Source organism: Paroedura picta, chromosome 9 (genome assembly GCF_049243985.1).
Source record: "Paroedura picta isolate Pp20150507F chromosome 9, Ppicta_v3.0, whole genome shotgun sequence".
Classification (NCBI taxonomy): domain Eukaryota; kingdom Metazoa; phylum Chordata; class Lepidosauria; order Squamata; family Gekkonidae; genus Paroedura; species Paroedura picta.
The window spans coordinates 2108673-2122795 of NC_135377.1; the positions used below are offsets into that span (position 1 = coordinate 2108673).

General features: G+C 53.1%; 1 protein-coding gene across 1 annotated transcript in view; it reads left to right on the top strand.

Annotated features, from left to right (window-relative positions):
* Positions 1–13965, top strand: part of LOC143844352 (1-phosphatidylinositol 4,5-bisphosphate phosphodiesterase gamma-1-like) — a 64783-nt gene extending 50818 nt beyond the window's left edge. Inside the window, exons 23-32 of the mRNA XM_077351317.1 lie at positions 694–760; positions 2599–2762; positions 4119–4215; positions 4358–4582; positions 5710–5858; positions 6576–6690; positions 7452–7613; positions 8912–9000; positions 9481–9665; positions 10745–13965. Of these exons, the coding sequence (XP_077207432.1) occupies positions 694–760; positions 2599–2762; positions 4119–4215; positions 4358–4582; positions 5710–5858; positions 6576–6690; positions 7452–7613; positions 8912–9000; positions 9481–9665; positions 10745–10796 (1305 nt within the window). The 3' untranslated portion in view covers positions 10797–13965. The remainder of the gene's footprint in view (positions 1–693; positions 761–2598; positions 2763–4118; positions 4216–4357; positions 4583–5709; positions 5859–6575; positions 6691–7451; positions 7614–8911; positions 9001–9480; positions 9666–10744) is intronic.
* Positions 13966–14123: the final 158 nt, after the last annotated feature.

Below are 14123 nucleotides of genomic sequence, written 5' to 3' on the forward strand. Positions count from 1 at the left end.
GGTGGAGCAGGGATCCTGAGAGTACAGGCGTGAGGAGGAAGTCAAGGAGTGGCAAATTAGTCTAAACAGGGGGAGTGGGTATATATTTTATTGTCCGCCATCTTGATATTATGTTGTTGTTCTAAAAATGTTTTAATTGGTTATTTCAGGGTCTTTTATTGTGTTTTATATCACTTTTGTAAACCATCGCAAGGCATTTGAGAGCGGCGACATAAAAATATGAATGAATGAATGAATGAATGAATGAATGAATGAATGAATGAATGAATGAATGAATGAATGAATGAATGAATGAATGAATGAATGAATGAATGAATTGGTGTTAATGGTGCCTGATTGGACTCTAATGATGTTGATGTACTTCAGACCAGCCCAGCTACCCGCTTGCATCTGCCGCATTCCTAACGGCTTTCCTGATTACCGAGAGCTCTGGCATTAGAACCCCAATCCCGTAAACAGGATTCATCCATTCAGGGTTATGTTCTTCCAGTGTGTTTTAATGTATACTGAACATCGCAGAGTGGTTAATGTCAGATCTGTGCAGAGCAAGTGATATTTGCCTTTGGTGATGACAGGGCAGCAGGAAGAGGGTTGGAGCTTTGCCCTCCTCTCCGTAGCTACAGAAATACTTGGGGTCTTGACCACTTCTGTGCTCTCCCCCCTTCCGTGCCCTTTTCCCTCTCTCTGTTTCAGTCAGCAGAAAACAGTCCCTTGGGGAACTTCTTGAAAGGGTTTATTGACGTCCCTTCTTGCCATATAGGTAAGTGTCTAAGGGGGAGGGGGGTCCCAAAGCATATTGGGAGGAAGGGTGTCCACAAAGCACCCCTGGACGCTCCCTTGTTCATTTGTGCACATCGGAGAACTAAGAAAGGACTTGGGGGAGTGAAGCAGAATGTTCTCAGCCCTGACCTATAGGTCGAGAGAGGGCAGGGCGGTGGGGTGGGGTGGGGTGGGGTTAATTGCCAGCAAGGCCTGGCTGCAGTACAAGAGTTAGTGAACTGACAGGAGAAAGGGAGTGGGGCTCTGGATTCAAACTCTGTTCTCACCTCTGCTGTTTATTCCTTTATCATCTGTTTATGCCAATTTGCTGCTGTTTACACATCTTACACACCAAGTGTTCTGTTGCAATATTAATTGTATCTATGGCTCAGTTATCCATCTTGGATCCAGTTAGCCCCTGCTGGCAACTGACCCCCCCCCCCCCCAATATGTGAGGAAATCTGTTCCAGTATAAGTGAAGGAGCATGGGTCTGCACATACCTGCTCTCTCAGTTCCTGCTGGCACCCAGAGCTGACCTTTGCTGACCCTGAGGTTGCCCCTGGACCCGAACGTCTTCTCATGTCCGTTTCTGAACTCATGGCCTAGTCGGGCAGCTTGCAGCTATTCACAGCTCTTGATAATCCGGGCTCAGCTATTATCGTCCAGCCTCTTAGGCACCTTTATTGTCACCTGCCCTTCCTGGCAATTTACCCCCCTGCCCTCTCCATAGTTATAGGCTATATTTATATATATACCCCACTAGCATATAAATAAATCTGTTCCACATAATATATTTCTGATAAGGCCTTGGAGGAGGAGCGTGTTTCATGGCTTAAGTGCCACTCAGCACAACACCCACTCAGGGCAGCTGTCCCGCCCCTGAGTGCCTCCTCCAGCGGCCAGCCAATCGCCTTCTGTCCCCCACCTCTGATCACCTCCTCCTCCTTCCACTTCCCTCTGAGGCTCGGAGGCTGCAGATCCCTGCTGTGTGAGAGCTGCCCCTGCTGGTGAGTTCCCTGACAGCTGCCTGAAGCCTTTCCAGGTCCTGCGGGGAGGGGGAGGTCATCTGCAGAGTTCTTTCACCCCACCCCATTAATCCAGCATCTGTTGTATTCCTGAATGCAACGGGCTTGGCCCCTAGTATAAATATAAATAAATAAATTTATGTCCTCATTGGGGGACAAAAATAGGGTAGAACTACCTAAATGGGCCCTCCACTTCAATACTCAGAAGGGTCACCAGCAGAGCCAGAAGCCCTCCCATTTTTGTCCCCTGAGCATACAGAGCATCTCTGCCCCACACATAAGAACCTAAGAGAAGCCTTGTTGGGTCAGGCCAGTGGCCCATCCAGTCCAACGCTCTGTGTCACACAGTGGCCAAAGCCCAGGGGCCATCAGAAGGTCCACCTGGTGGGTCTCTGCTTTTGAAAGCCCCCTAACTTTGTCCATAGAGGGACTTCCTGCCTTCCCTAGCTCTCTGGAGTAGCCACTTGGACGCCCCCGCCCTCAATATCACTCACACAGGCCCATTCCACATGCCAAAGTAGAAACCCAAAATCAGTTATTTCTAGTGTGCTTAACTTGAGCAGTGAGTCTACCTTTCAGGGCTGTTGTAAGGATCACTGCAGGACGGTGTGTGTGAAACACAAGAAGCTGTAGGTAAAGGCTGAGGATTATTGTTATCCTCGATGAGGAAGTACCTGCCGTACTCCCCAAAAGGCAAGAGTTTTGACCCAAGCGACACGTTCCCCCTCCCCAACCTGTAGCCTGAAGAGCAGGCCTGGCTGGTTGGGGCATTTCCAGTAAAAGCCCCCCCCCCCCCCTCTGGTGTCCTTGTAGTGATCGCCAAAGACGGGAGGAGCTCCAAACCATTTGTCTTCACCGTCCATTCCCAGCAGATGACTCTCCCCTCCCAGTCCCTGGACATCGCTGCAGACACCCAGGAGGAGCTCAACGACTGGGTGGCCAAGATCCGGGAAGCCACGCAGAATGCGGATGCCAGGGTGAGTCACCGGAGGGGCCTGCCCTGGAGGGAGGGTTTTCGGTCTTAAGGTGGGCATTTCAAAGGAGCTGCTGATCTTGGGGGGGGGGGAGGACACACAATCAGATCGCGAACAAAGAAGGCTTCGGGAAGAAGAAGGCTGAAGTAGGGAAAGAGGAGAGGAGGAGGAGGAAGAAAGAGGAAGGGACTTAAAATTTGACTGGGAGGCCTTTTGAAGTTGAAACTATGCCCCCCCCCGCCCCCCAAAAAAGTAGGTGACCAGAGGACAGACCTCTGAAGTGTATTTGGAAAAGAAGAGGAACAAATTTCACCTTGCGGACTGTCAAGGAGAGCCCTTCTGCAGGGGAGCTCATGGGGAGGACACAGGGCAAGAAAGATCCCAGGCCCGTATCTGCTGAGCCTCACAAGCTAGAAAGAAACAGCTTATTCTGATGTAACTGAAACATGGAGGTCTGGTTAGGCAGAGCCAGTGTGGGGTGTGGTTAAGAGTTTGATCCCCCGCTCCTCCACCTGCAGCCAGCTGGGTGACCTTGGGCTCATCACAGCCCTGATCGTGCTGCTCTCACAAAGCACTAATATCAGGGCTCTCTCAGCCTTACCTCCCTCCCAGGATGTCTGTTGTGGGGAGAGGAAAGGGAAGGTGATTGGAAGCCGCTTTGAGACTCCTTCAAGCAATGAAAAGCGGGGTATAAAAACCCACTCGTCATCTTCTTCTACATTATTAACTGGCTTGGTGGCTCTTGTGAAGGCAGAAAGTCAGATTATAAATTCCCCAACTTTCATTAATATATTAATGAGGCCTTTCCCATCCCCTCCTGCCTGGTCCTTTGAACTGGAGATGCCGGGGATTGAACCTGGGACCTCCTGCAGGCCAAGCAGAGTCTCTCCCGTTGAACCACAGCTGCTCCCCATAAGCCTGTAACCAATCATACACTTCTGTGTACACCTGGAGCTATTTGCTTATAGCATTATCTCCCATTCCAGTCTGCCCCCCATCCCTGCAGCCTCACAGACAGGCAGGTGAATCTGGGAAGGGCCCAGCCTGCCCCTGGCTTTCCTGCTCCTCTCTGGGAAGGCAGAGAGCGTCTGTGCTAAATATCCAGGGCTGAGTTTAGGAACAAGGGGGGGGGGGGGCTTTCCTTGCTGCTTTCTTGCCTGGGTGTTTCTTGCGGAGGTGCTGGGTGCTGCCACATGTGCAAAATAACACTTCCAGTGCACTTGGCAAGTGGGTTTTAATGCATGGAGTAGGGAGATCCATTTGCCAAGTAGCTGTTGAAGCGGACTGAAGCGTAAGTAAACCAAAGGCCCAAAAGCTGGGTGGAAACGCTGACGTCTTTCTCTGGTTGCTCCTGTGCAGATGCAGGAGGGGAAGATCATGGAGCGCAGGAAGAAGATCGCTCTGGAGCTCTCCGAACTGGTGGTTTACTGCCGCCCGGTGCCTTTTGACGAGGAAAGTGAGTGTTTCCCCCCCCTCCACCCATCCACACACACCCACACCCAACTGCGAGCCACTTTGAGACTCCTTGGGGAAAGTGAAGCGCCAGGTATAAAAACCAGCTCTCTCCTTCTCCTTCTTTGTCCTGCGTCCCCTTCTAGAGATCGGCACCGAGAAGGTGTGTTCCCGGGACATGTCCTCCTTTCCCGAGACCAAGGCCGAGAAGTACGCCAACCGCAGCAAGGGGAAGAAATTCCTGCAGTACAACCGCCGGCAGCTGAGCCGGGTCTACCCCAAAGGGCAGCGCCTCGACTCCTCGAACTACGACCCCCTGCCCATGTGGCTCTGCGGGAGCCAGCTGGTCGCCCTCAACTTCCAGACGCCCGGTAACTCCCCCCTCTCCGGCAGCCCTTCAGGCGCAGGGGCAGACCCAGAAGGGCTTCCAGAGAAAGGCCCGACTCAGAAGGAGTCCATTGGTGCCATCGGTCCCGTGGGCAGAACCTGGCGGTGAGGCCAGCTTTCTTCTGGCAGCTCACTGGAGATGGGTGGCGGGCACCGCTGTCCCTGGGACCAGGGCAGGTCAAGGCTGGGTTTTTATTTATTTTTACATTTATATACCGCCTCTCTTGAAAAGTCTCGTTGTGGTTTACACCACCACCATAAAACACAATAAAAGCTCCTAAAAACACCCCTTGATACATTAACCAGATGGCGATCAATAAGAGTTCCAATCTCCCCACACGAGAGAAGCTGATCCTGCGTTGAGGGTCCTGCGTTTGGGCTGATCCTGCATTGAGCAGGGGTTTGGACTAGATGGCCTGTATGGCCCCTTCCCACTCTAGGATTCTAAGCAAAAGAGGGACCCCTCCTGGCTTCTCACCCCGAGAATCTCCCATAAGTTGTGGCAACATTGATGTTAAATATGCAAAGGGTGCTTGAAGAACAAATCACTTTATTGAGAGGAGAAACAGCTTTGTAAAGAAAGAGAGGAGAGAGAGAGAGAGAGAGTCCTAACAGTCTAACTGACTTGTTCTTTCTGGTGGCAAGCAGGGAGGAAGTGGGCTCAGTGGAACAGGAAGTCTCCAGTTGAGCCAAGCAGGATGCAGGAGGAGATTATCTGAAAATTACTAGGACGTTATTGATCTAATGATGCTAACTACACAACTCTGGTGCCCCCTGTAGGATAGTCTTCATAGGCTATTGAATCATGCATAGTGTAGATTTTGCAATACTCACCATTATCACAGGCCATAGGAATAGAGGAGGGTGTAGCTGTGTTCCAAAATGAGGCCAATCCTATAAGAACTGTGTGGCACTCTACAGGGAGAAGCTGCAAGGAGCGTGCCTGTCTCTCACAAACAGGAATTCATAAGAGGACGCTAGGACGTGGGGCTGTAACTCAGTGGCACAGCCTGGTTCCCCACCCCTGCCCCCTGGAAACTGACCCCTGCATGTTCCTGTGGAACTTAATGCCATGTCTTGTGGCTGAGCTCTGCTGGGTTTGTGCTTCCAGACAAGCCGATGCAGCTGAACCAGGCGCTCTTCATGCTGGGGGGGCGCAGCGGCTACGTGCTGCAGCCGGACATCATGCGGGACGACCAGTTTGACCCCTTCGACAAGAGCAGCCTGAAGCTGGTGGAGCCCATTACGGTTCAGCTGCAGGTGGGTGATTTGCGGGGGCACCAGGACGGGAGTCGTAGGGGAGGAGGGGGCTGGGATAGCCCACAGACACCCCCACCCACCCTTAGAGACCGGATCGGTTTCCGGTGCGAAGAATTACCCTCACTGGATTCAGTTGAAGAGCAAGGCTTGTAGGATTGGGCGCGTCGGCGTCCGAAGCAGCCGTTCGCGCCCGAAGCAGCCGGATGGCTGCTTCGGGTGCGAACGGCCGTTTCGGACGCCGACGCGCCCAACCCTAGACTTGACCCTGCAGCACCTGAAAGAACATTGAGGTTTCTTGAGGGGCAGCCTTGGAGTCAGAGTCTCCCCCCTGTCAGATACGGGGCGCCTCCACACACACTGTGACGCGCTTTCCGTTCAGTTCCCACGCCCTCTGCCTCTCGCTTGTCCTGTGTGAAATGGCAAAATGCAAACAGTCATGGCAGGGGATACAAACGGCGTCATTTAGCAGGCGTGAGAACACCCCTGGTGCCTGCTGACTGCCAGAGGGACCCTCGGCTCTTGGAGCTTTCTACCCTTGAAATTTCAGTGGGCTTTCCTGTGCTTTTGGAGTCCACGTAATCCAGTTCGCTCTTCCGCCCCACAGCAGAGGAGGGAGTTCTGACTCCTGAAGGCTTTCTCCCTGTTGGGTCTTTACGGTGCTGCTGGACCCAATCCTTTCCCTCTCCGTCTGACTCAACCCAGTGTTCCTCCTCACAGATCTTAGGGGCCCGGCATCTACCCAAGAACGGCCGCAGCATCGTCTGTCCCTTTGTGGAGGTGGAGGTGTGCGGCTCAGAGTTTGACAACAGCAAGAACAAGACAGAGGTTGTGGGTAAGGGATATATATTGGGGGAGGGGGGGGGGCAGCTGGTCTGTCTTCTGCAAGGCAAAGCTGGTTCTCCTTTGGACCAGGTTGCTCATGAAGCCAGGGCTTCCCTCTGTATTACCACCACCCGTCATGGAACGCTTCGGAATTCCTTATGGGTTTTTTGTACATTTTCTCCATGTGATTTGAGCAATTGGTGTTCAAAGCAATGTACCTATAAGGCCCAGGTGCTCGTACTTTGGCATGCACAAGGAAGGGGTGGGTGGGAAACTAGGTCACCATGCACAGCTAGCTGGCCTCTGCATGAGACAGAATGCCCCACCCATTTTCTAAAACAGGAATTGCCAGCCAGGGGCCCACAGACCCCCGGAGGTCCATGGGAGCTCTAGAGGAGGCCCGTGGCCCTCCCTCTTCTGCCTTTATGAACAATCCAAGAATGTTGCACAGAAAGCCAGCATCTCCCAGGCACAAGAATAACCCAGCGCTCCTGACCCAGGCCTGCTCCAACCAGCTGAAGGGAATCCTTTGGTATGCAGGCCCAGCCTGTTGTCTTGAGAACCAGGACTCGCAAGTAGAAGTCTAGGAGGCAAGGAAGAGGGTTATCAGTGAGGACGAAGCTTGATGCCTCCAAAGAGCGGCATTCTCCGGGGCTGGAGCCAAGACTCTCTGGGTCCTTCTCTTGTCCGGAAATGCCTGTTAGGGTTCCGAGTTGTTTCTCACTCTCTCACCGGGCTTGTTTCCCTCCTTCCCCCCCTCCCCTCCGTCAGCTGACAACGGCCTCAACCCCGTCTGGCTCGTCAAGCAGTTTGTCTTTGACATCAACAACCCTGAGTTCGCCTTCCTGCGATTTGTGGTCTACGAGGAGGACATGTTCAGCGACCCCAACTTCTTGGCACAAGCCACCTTCCCCGTCAAGAGCCTCAGAACAGGTAGGCGTCCTCCCCCCCCCCCCCAAACTCCCACGGAAAGGTAGAGGGGCCAGGACAGATGTCCTAAAGTGGTCAGATTCCGGTGCTCTTCTGTTCCACCTAGTTTGTTGCTTGTGTCTAAGTTGTTCCTCTCACCTTTAATGAGGGGCTGCTGCATGGCATGTGACCCAGCGGCTGCATGGCATGCAGAAGGCTCCCAATTCAAATCCCGCCATCTCTAGCGAAAAGGCCAGATTGACTTTTTCGTGGCCTTGAGCAGATTTTGTGTGCTGGAGCGTAGGCTCCTTTGAGGGGCACGGGGGGGGGGGCGGTGGTCCCGCAGATACGAAGCTCCCAGACCAAGTAGGAAGTGCAGTGAAAGGCATCTCCTGTGACCCTGGAGAGCTGCAGCTGTTCTGAGCTGCTGCCATGGATTTGATGGACCAGCAGTCTGATTTGGGCTATGCACAGCTCTGGGTGTGTTCATTGGTGCCCACTGGACCTTGTCTGATTTTGGAAGCTTCTAGAAAGATGCCTGCTGGGGGGGGGGGGCAGCCAGGGCTAAGCCTATCTGGACACTAATTTGCCACTAATTTACTATCTCCTTATATCTGTACTACTGTGATCCCTCTTCCATTGTCCGAGGAAGTGTGCATGCACACAAAAGGTCACACCTTGAATAAGTATTTGTCGGTCTTAAAGATGCCCGATTGGACTCAAATTTTATTTGTTTATTTATTTATATTTCCATACTACCCATTTCTTTGCAGCTCTGGGCGTTTTTTTTTTTTTTGTTGACCACTCTTGCTGCAGCCCTCAAGGGCCAGGTTGTGACCCCATGGCCTTGTTCATCCCAAGCGGAAGGCAGAGTAAAGCAACACAGAGTTGAAAGAAAGGACAGAGTTGTTTTTTCTAAAGCATACTTTTTGTAAAAAAAAAAATTACAATGCATCTTGCTATCTGCCTTGAGTCGCAGTGAGAAAGGCTATAAGTAAAGTTATTTTTTAAAAATAACAGAGCAGGGGGGCGGGGTGGAGTGGCCCTTTCCCATCATGCACTGCTTCCACATTTCCTGCCTGGCTGCTGTCAGGAGTGCCATGCTGGGTCTTCTGCCTCCCCCAGGAAAGCAATCTTAGTGTGTTTGGTGGAGCTCCATCTCAAGGAGGCAGGTCCTGGCCCTTGGGTGAAGTTTGCCTGATGCCCCTCCAGTCAGACCAACATGGAGGACCAGATCTCCCGTCCCACCCCCCAGTTTTGCTGACCTTCTGTGAACTAGTTTGGTCTCCTGAGCTGTATTCCATTTGGGTCCCTCTTCACAGGTTACCGGTCAGTGCCTCTGAAAAACAGCTACAGCGAAGAACTCGAACTCGCTGCTCTGCTGATCCACATTGAAATCGTCAATGCCAAGGTACGCTGGCTGCATTAAGATGTCAGGCAGCATTGGAAGTAGGGAGCACCCCAAGAAAACTTTGACCACACTTGGTCTCCAAGGACCACACAGAGTTTTGGCAGAGGGTTGGACTAGATGACCATGGGTGTCCCAACTGTGAGATTGAATAATCCCCTTCAGGTGGAGAAAAGCAAGGTACAACCGAACAGAGAGTGCGTAATCAGAGTTGGAGGCTGCCTTGGTGAAGAAACATGACCCACAGTCTAGTTTTCATGGCCCGGGGAAGAACCAGCCTCTTGAGGGAGCTCAAGAATAGCCGGGGATGACTCTTTTCGCCAGAGAGGCCGCCGGCCCTTTGGGAGAGAACAGGCAGGCCAGGGGGGTAGAGAGGAAAGAAAGACTCAAATGGCCTCAAGCCACCTTCAGAAGAGGGCGGGGAGCCCCAGGGTTTTCTTGAGGGGCGCAGGGCTTCATCTGCTCCCCCCCCCCCACTTGCAGGAAGAAGACGACGAGAACCTCTACGCCTCCATCCAGCAGCTGCGGGATCGGGCCAGCGAGCTCTCCAACCAGGTGTCCAGCTTCGAGGAGGGCAACAACTGCGACTCGCGCTATCAGCAGCGGCTGGACGAGCTGCGGGCGGCGCAGGAGCGACTCATGGAGCTGACAGAAGCGCGCAACAGGAAGTGAGTTCAGGTCCCTCGGCCCACCACCGAAACCTGGCCGGAGAGGCCATCCCTCTTTCCTTTGCTGCCCCGTTCCCCTTTCACAGCCCCTGAAAAAAAGGGTCTTCCGATCCTTTAGATTAGAACAAAGGCAATGGGTGGACAAGAAGGGCCAGGCCTGCAAAACGGTGCCTGGTGCAGATGAGTGGATTGAGAAACTGTTCTCCCCCTTCCATAATAAGTAGACCCCGGATGGCCCCTTGCAGCTGGCTGATGAGAAGGGCGGACTTGCTTCTTCATGCCGTGGACGGCCTTCTTGTGGACCTCCCTGCCACAAGATGAGTGGCTGGCCCCGGGCTTCAAGGGTGGCCTGGGCAGATTAATCTCTGCCTGTGAGCCACAGTAGCTGGATGGGCGTTCTGGATGCCAAGTCAAAATACCATTAGTGGTCAGAGTGTGGGGAGGAGTCTAGGGGGATGCTAAAGAAAAAAAAACCCAATGTTGTATTTTTTTGGTTCAGGTATATTGAACCAAAAAAATATACGTATTTTCCAATATTCCCAAATCCCAATTTCAGGATGGTATTCAGATTCAGTAAATATGCAAGAATGCCATGTTTTTCTCTCCATTATAGCCTATTAGTCACTGATGCTTCTCCTAAAAAAAAAAAAAAACAAGTTGTAAAAAAAACTGGAGCAGAGAACCAATGAGGATTCCCTCATCCTCCATTGTTTCTAGCAGGCTGGCTGGGAAAAGGAGTTTCAAGGAATCTCAGTCCCTTTAAATGCCTTCCTCCATTCAGCTTGAACTCTTGAGTCTCAAGGCATTTAAGGGGATCTTGGTCCATTTAAATGCCTTCTGCACTTTCACAGGTGACCAGGAAAGCATTTAAAGGGACCGCATTCTATTTAAGTGCCTTTTAACTCCGGACAAATGGGATATTTTGTTAGCCAAAAAAATAGCAATTAAATAAATCCAGCTGAATTAATACCCAGATTAGCCCTGGTTCCCTTGTGGCGTCTGAAATGCCCCTGGTGGAAATACGGCTGGAGAGGGCACAACCCTTTATGGATTAGAACGATCTTCTCTCCCCAACACAGGTTGATGGAGAAGAAGAAGCGGGACCGGCAGCTGGCCAACAAACGCAACTGAACTGACCTTGGCGTTCGCATTCCTGGCTACGGGGAAGCCGGGAGCAGTTCTCCCCCAGCCGCACTAAACCCCAAGGGGGCCCCGGAGACGAAATGGTCTCCGCTGGGACCATCCTTAACCCTGTCCCAGCAGCAGGCTGCCTTGCTGGCGGGTGGAACTGGGCCTGAGGTGGCTGCTGTAACGGGAGCGTCAAGAAGCAGAGCCCTGGGACCTCACCGGCTCTTTCCCCACTGGAGCAAGCGGGCTTGCTAACCGAATGAGGAAGTCTTCACGGTCCCCCCTGGACAGTTCCTGCAGGCTGCACGATGCACACCCCACAGGCCTGGAGACCTTCATTTTAACCTGCATCTGGAGAGAGGATTCCAGACCTGTTTCTTTTTCAGCAAAATTTTTTTATCTTGCCCTCTGCTTGGGTTGCCTCTTGAAAGAACAGTGCCAGTGGGTGCTGAGCCTCCCCCCTGGGGAGACTGGTTCTTCCCAGCTCCTTCTGCCCCCGTGGCTGCAGAAGGACAAGAAGCGGAAGGGCTAGGGTAGGGTAGGGGCTAGGGTAGGGGCCAGGGCGTGGAGGTGGCAGCGATTGGAGCAGCAGCTGGTGACAGGCAGCTGAGGGAGGGGGTTTCAGGGATGGGTCTTCCGCCAAGCCCCCAAGTGACCTGTTGAGGCTGCACAAGAGGGTGGGGGGGAGGCACTGCAGATGCTGAGCCCCCCCCCTTCCTAGCCTCTCCAGCGACTGATGCAAGAACTGAGGAAGGCCATGCCTTGGGGCCTGCGGTCGCTCTGCCGGGGGCCAAGTCAGCAGTGGGGCAGGCCTTGCTTCAGGTGAGACGATACTGTCAGGGTGGCCATGCACAGGTTTCCGGGGGGAGGAGCTGGGAGTCACTGCGTGCGCAGAAGTGTCCCCTTTTCTAAGAATTAGCATTTCAGGCTGCTGTAACACAGGTAGATCTGCACTGCTCCCTTTAAGCACAAGTTCTGGAGCGACTAACTGCACCCCCACCTCCATCCTTTCCAAGTCTACACAAAAGTAGACATGATTGGCTTACAGGGTGCCTACTCCCGAAGATACATGAGCCTGCAGTCTTGGTGTATTTATTTATTTATTGTGTAGGCGGGGGGGGGGGTCCTCTCCTCTCCGCTCCCTCCCAGCCTTTCATGGGCAGATGCTTCCCCTGTGGCCCAAGGGCCAGGTGTGCCCCATCTTCGTTCCTCGCCCAGGCAGAGAGACAAGGCCAGGGGCCCTCTAAGCTGGGCCGGGTGGGCTTCCGCTCCTGTCCGCCTTTGCCAAGTCCTGAGTCACATTTGCCTTGTTGGTGTCTTGGGCCGAAAGAAGCAGAGGAAATGCAGAACTGCCCCCGAGATTGTTCAGCCGTCCCGTTCAAGCTCAACCTCGTTGCTCTCAGATGAGCGGGGCAGTGACTGGGAGGCCACCCAGGAAGGCCAGGCCAGGCCAGGGCAGGGCAGACCCCCTCCACTTCCCATTGGGCTGGAGAGCCGGCCTCCGATGTCCTTGAAACATACCTTCAGAGGCATTTGAGACTTCGCTCCGAGTTCAAGGCCAATGGGGCAGAATCAGGTAAAGAGATTTTATTTTATTTGTTACATTTCTGAAAATTCCCCACGCGTTTTGCCAACAGGCTTGGCCGGGGGGGGGGGTCTGTTTGTCTGCTACTGACCTTTTACCCCTTTCTGAGGAATGACTGCAGTGAACACCCCTCCAACAAAGTGTGTTGGCAAAAAACTATTGGGCATTTTCAGAAATATCACTCAGTAATAAAATGTATTTTTCCTGATTTTACAACCGCTGGGCACAGTCTTAGGTGTTGTTTTTAATCTCCCAAGACTGCTGTGGCTTTTGCATTTTCTTGTCTCTTTGCTCCAAGTCCCCCACAGGCCTCTCTTAGGGAAGGACTCTCTTCCCCTTTCCCTCGGCTTCCGCTTTAGCCAAAATGTTTTTAATCGGGGATTCTTTGGGAAGTGTGACCTCCAGGCGGCTTGGGGAAATCCCAGTAGCTGCTTGAAAGCAATAAAGCACCTGCTTTGGAGGTAGGGCTTGACCTAGCAGGGGTGGCCAAACTGCGGCCCTCCAGATGTCCATGGACTATAATTCCCATGAGCTCTTGCCAGCATGTCATGGTAGGGGCTCATGGGAATGGCTGTCCATGGACCTCTGGAGAGCCACTGACAGACCAGGGGTAGTCAAGCTGCAGCCCTCCAGATGTCTATGGACTACAATTCCCATGAGCCCCTGCCAGCATTCGCTGGCAGGGGCTCATGGGAATTGTAGTCCATGGACGTCTGGAGGGCTGCCGCTTGACTAGCCCTGATGTAGACACATCTGACCATGATGGGCCAGTCATCAGATTCCAGTTCTTGGCCATGTGCTCATCAACAGAACTGCACACGGCTGGATGAGGAAATGATTTGCCCATCACCCACTGCACCCCATGTTCACAGCACCTTTGGGAGATAAAAGCAAACCACGTATACCTTCCAAGGGGCTTGAGGTTAGGCACCAGACCCCCAACAGGCAGTGTCCGCCCTCTCCCACCAGTACCTCAAGCTCCGATTTCCTTGCCGCTTGGGTCTGTCCACAAAGTGTCTTCAAGCTCTTGATGTCTATGCGCACAGGGTCTGATGTGCGTCTCCCACGGGCTAGAGTTATGAGCAGCCGCAAAGAGGCCCTCTAGTGTGGCAAGAATGGTGGCCAGGCCCCTTGGCAGGCAGCAGGATCCCTGGAGAGACCCCTCCCCTCCAGCTTCCTTTGGAGGACGAAGAGCTGGGGTTTTTATGAGCCATTTCCCACTACCCAGCAGTCTCAAAGCGGTTTACAAGCACCTTTTCCTTCCTCTCCCCACAACAGTCGCTCTGGGAAGTGGGTGGGGGAGAACAGCTGTAAGAGAACTGTGACTGGCCCCAGGGTCACCCAGCTGGCTGCAAGTGGAGGGAGAGTGAGGAATCGAGCCCAGCTCTCCAGGTTGGAGGCCGTCACTTTTTAACCACTATGCCGTGCAGGGGGGATGTGATGCAAAGAGGGGAGAATGAAAACAGAAGCACAAGCCAGTCCTTGCAAGGAGGCTCCGTCCTTCGCCCTGTGGTGAGGGGAGGGAGAGGAGGGGGGAGCCCCATGTATCCTTTGTATGACAATAAATCTATTTAGCCAGTATTTATATATGAAGGTGTCTGACTGCATTTCTGGTGAGAGGGCAGAGCTGGCCAAACTGTGGCTCTCCAGATGTCCATGGACTACAATTCCCATGAGCCCCTGCCCGCTGGCCCCTAGGGTGTGGCACTGGTGCCAGAGGTCCCCCAAGGGCTGTGCAGAAGGCT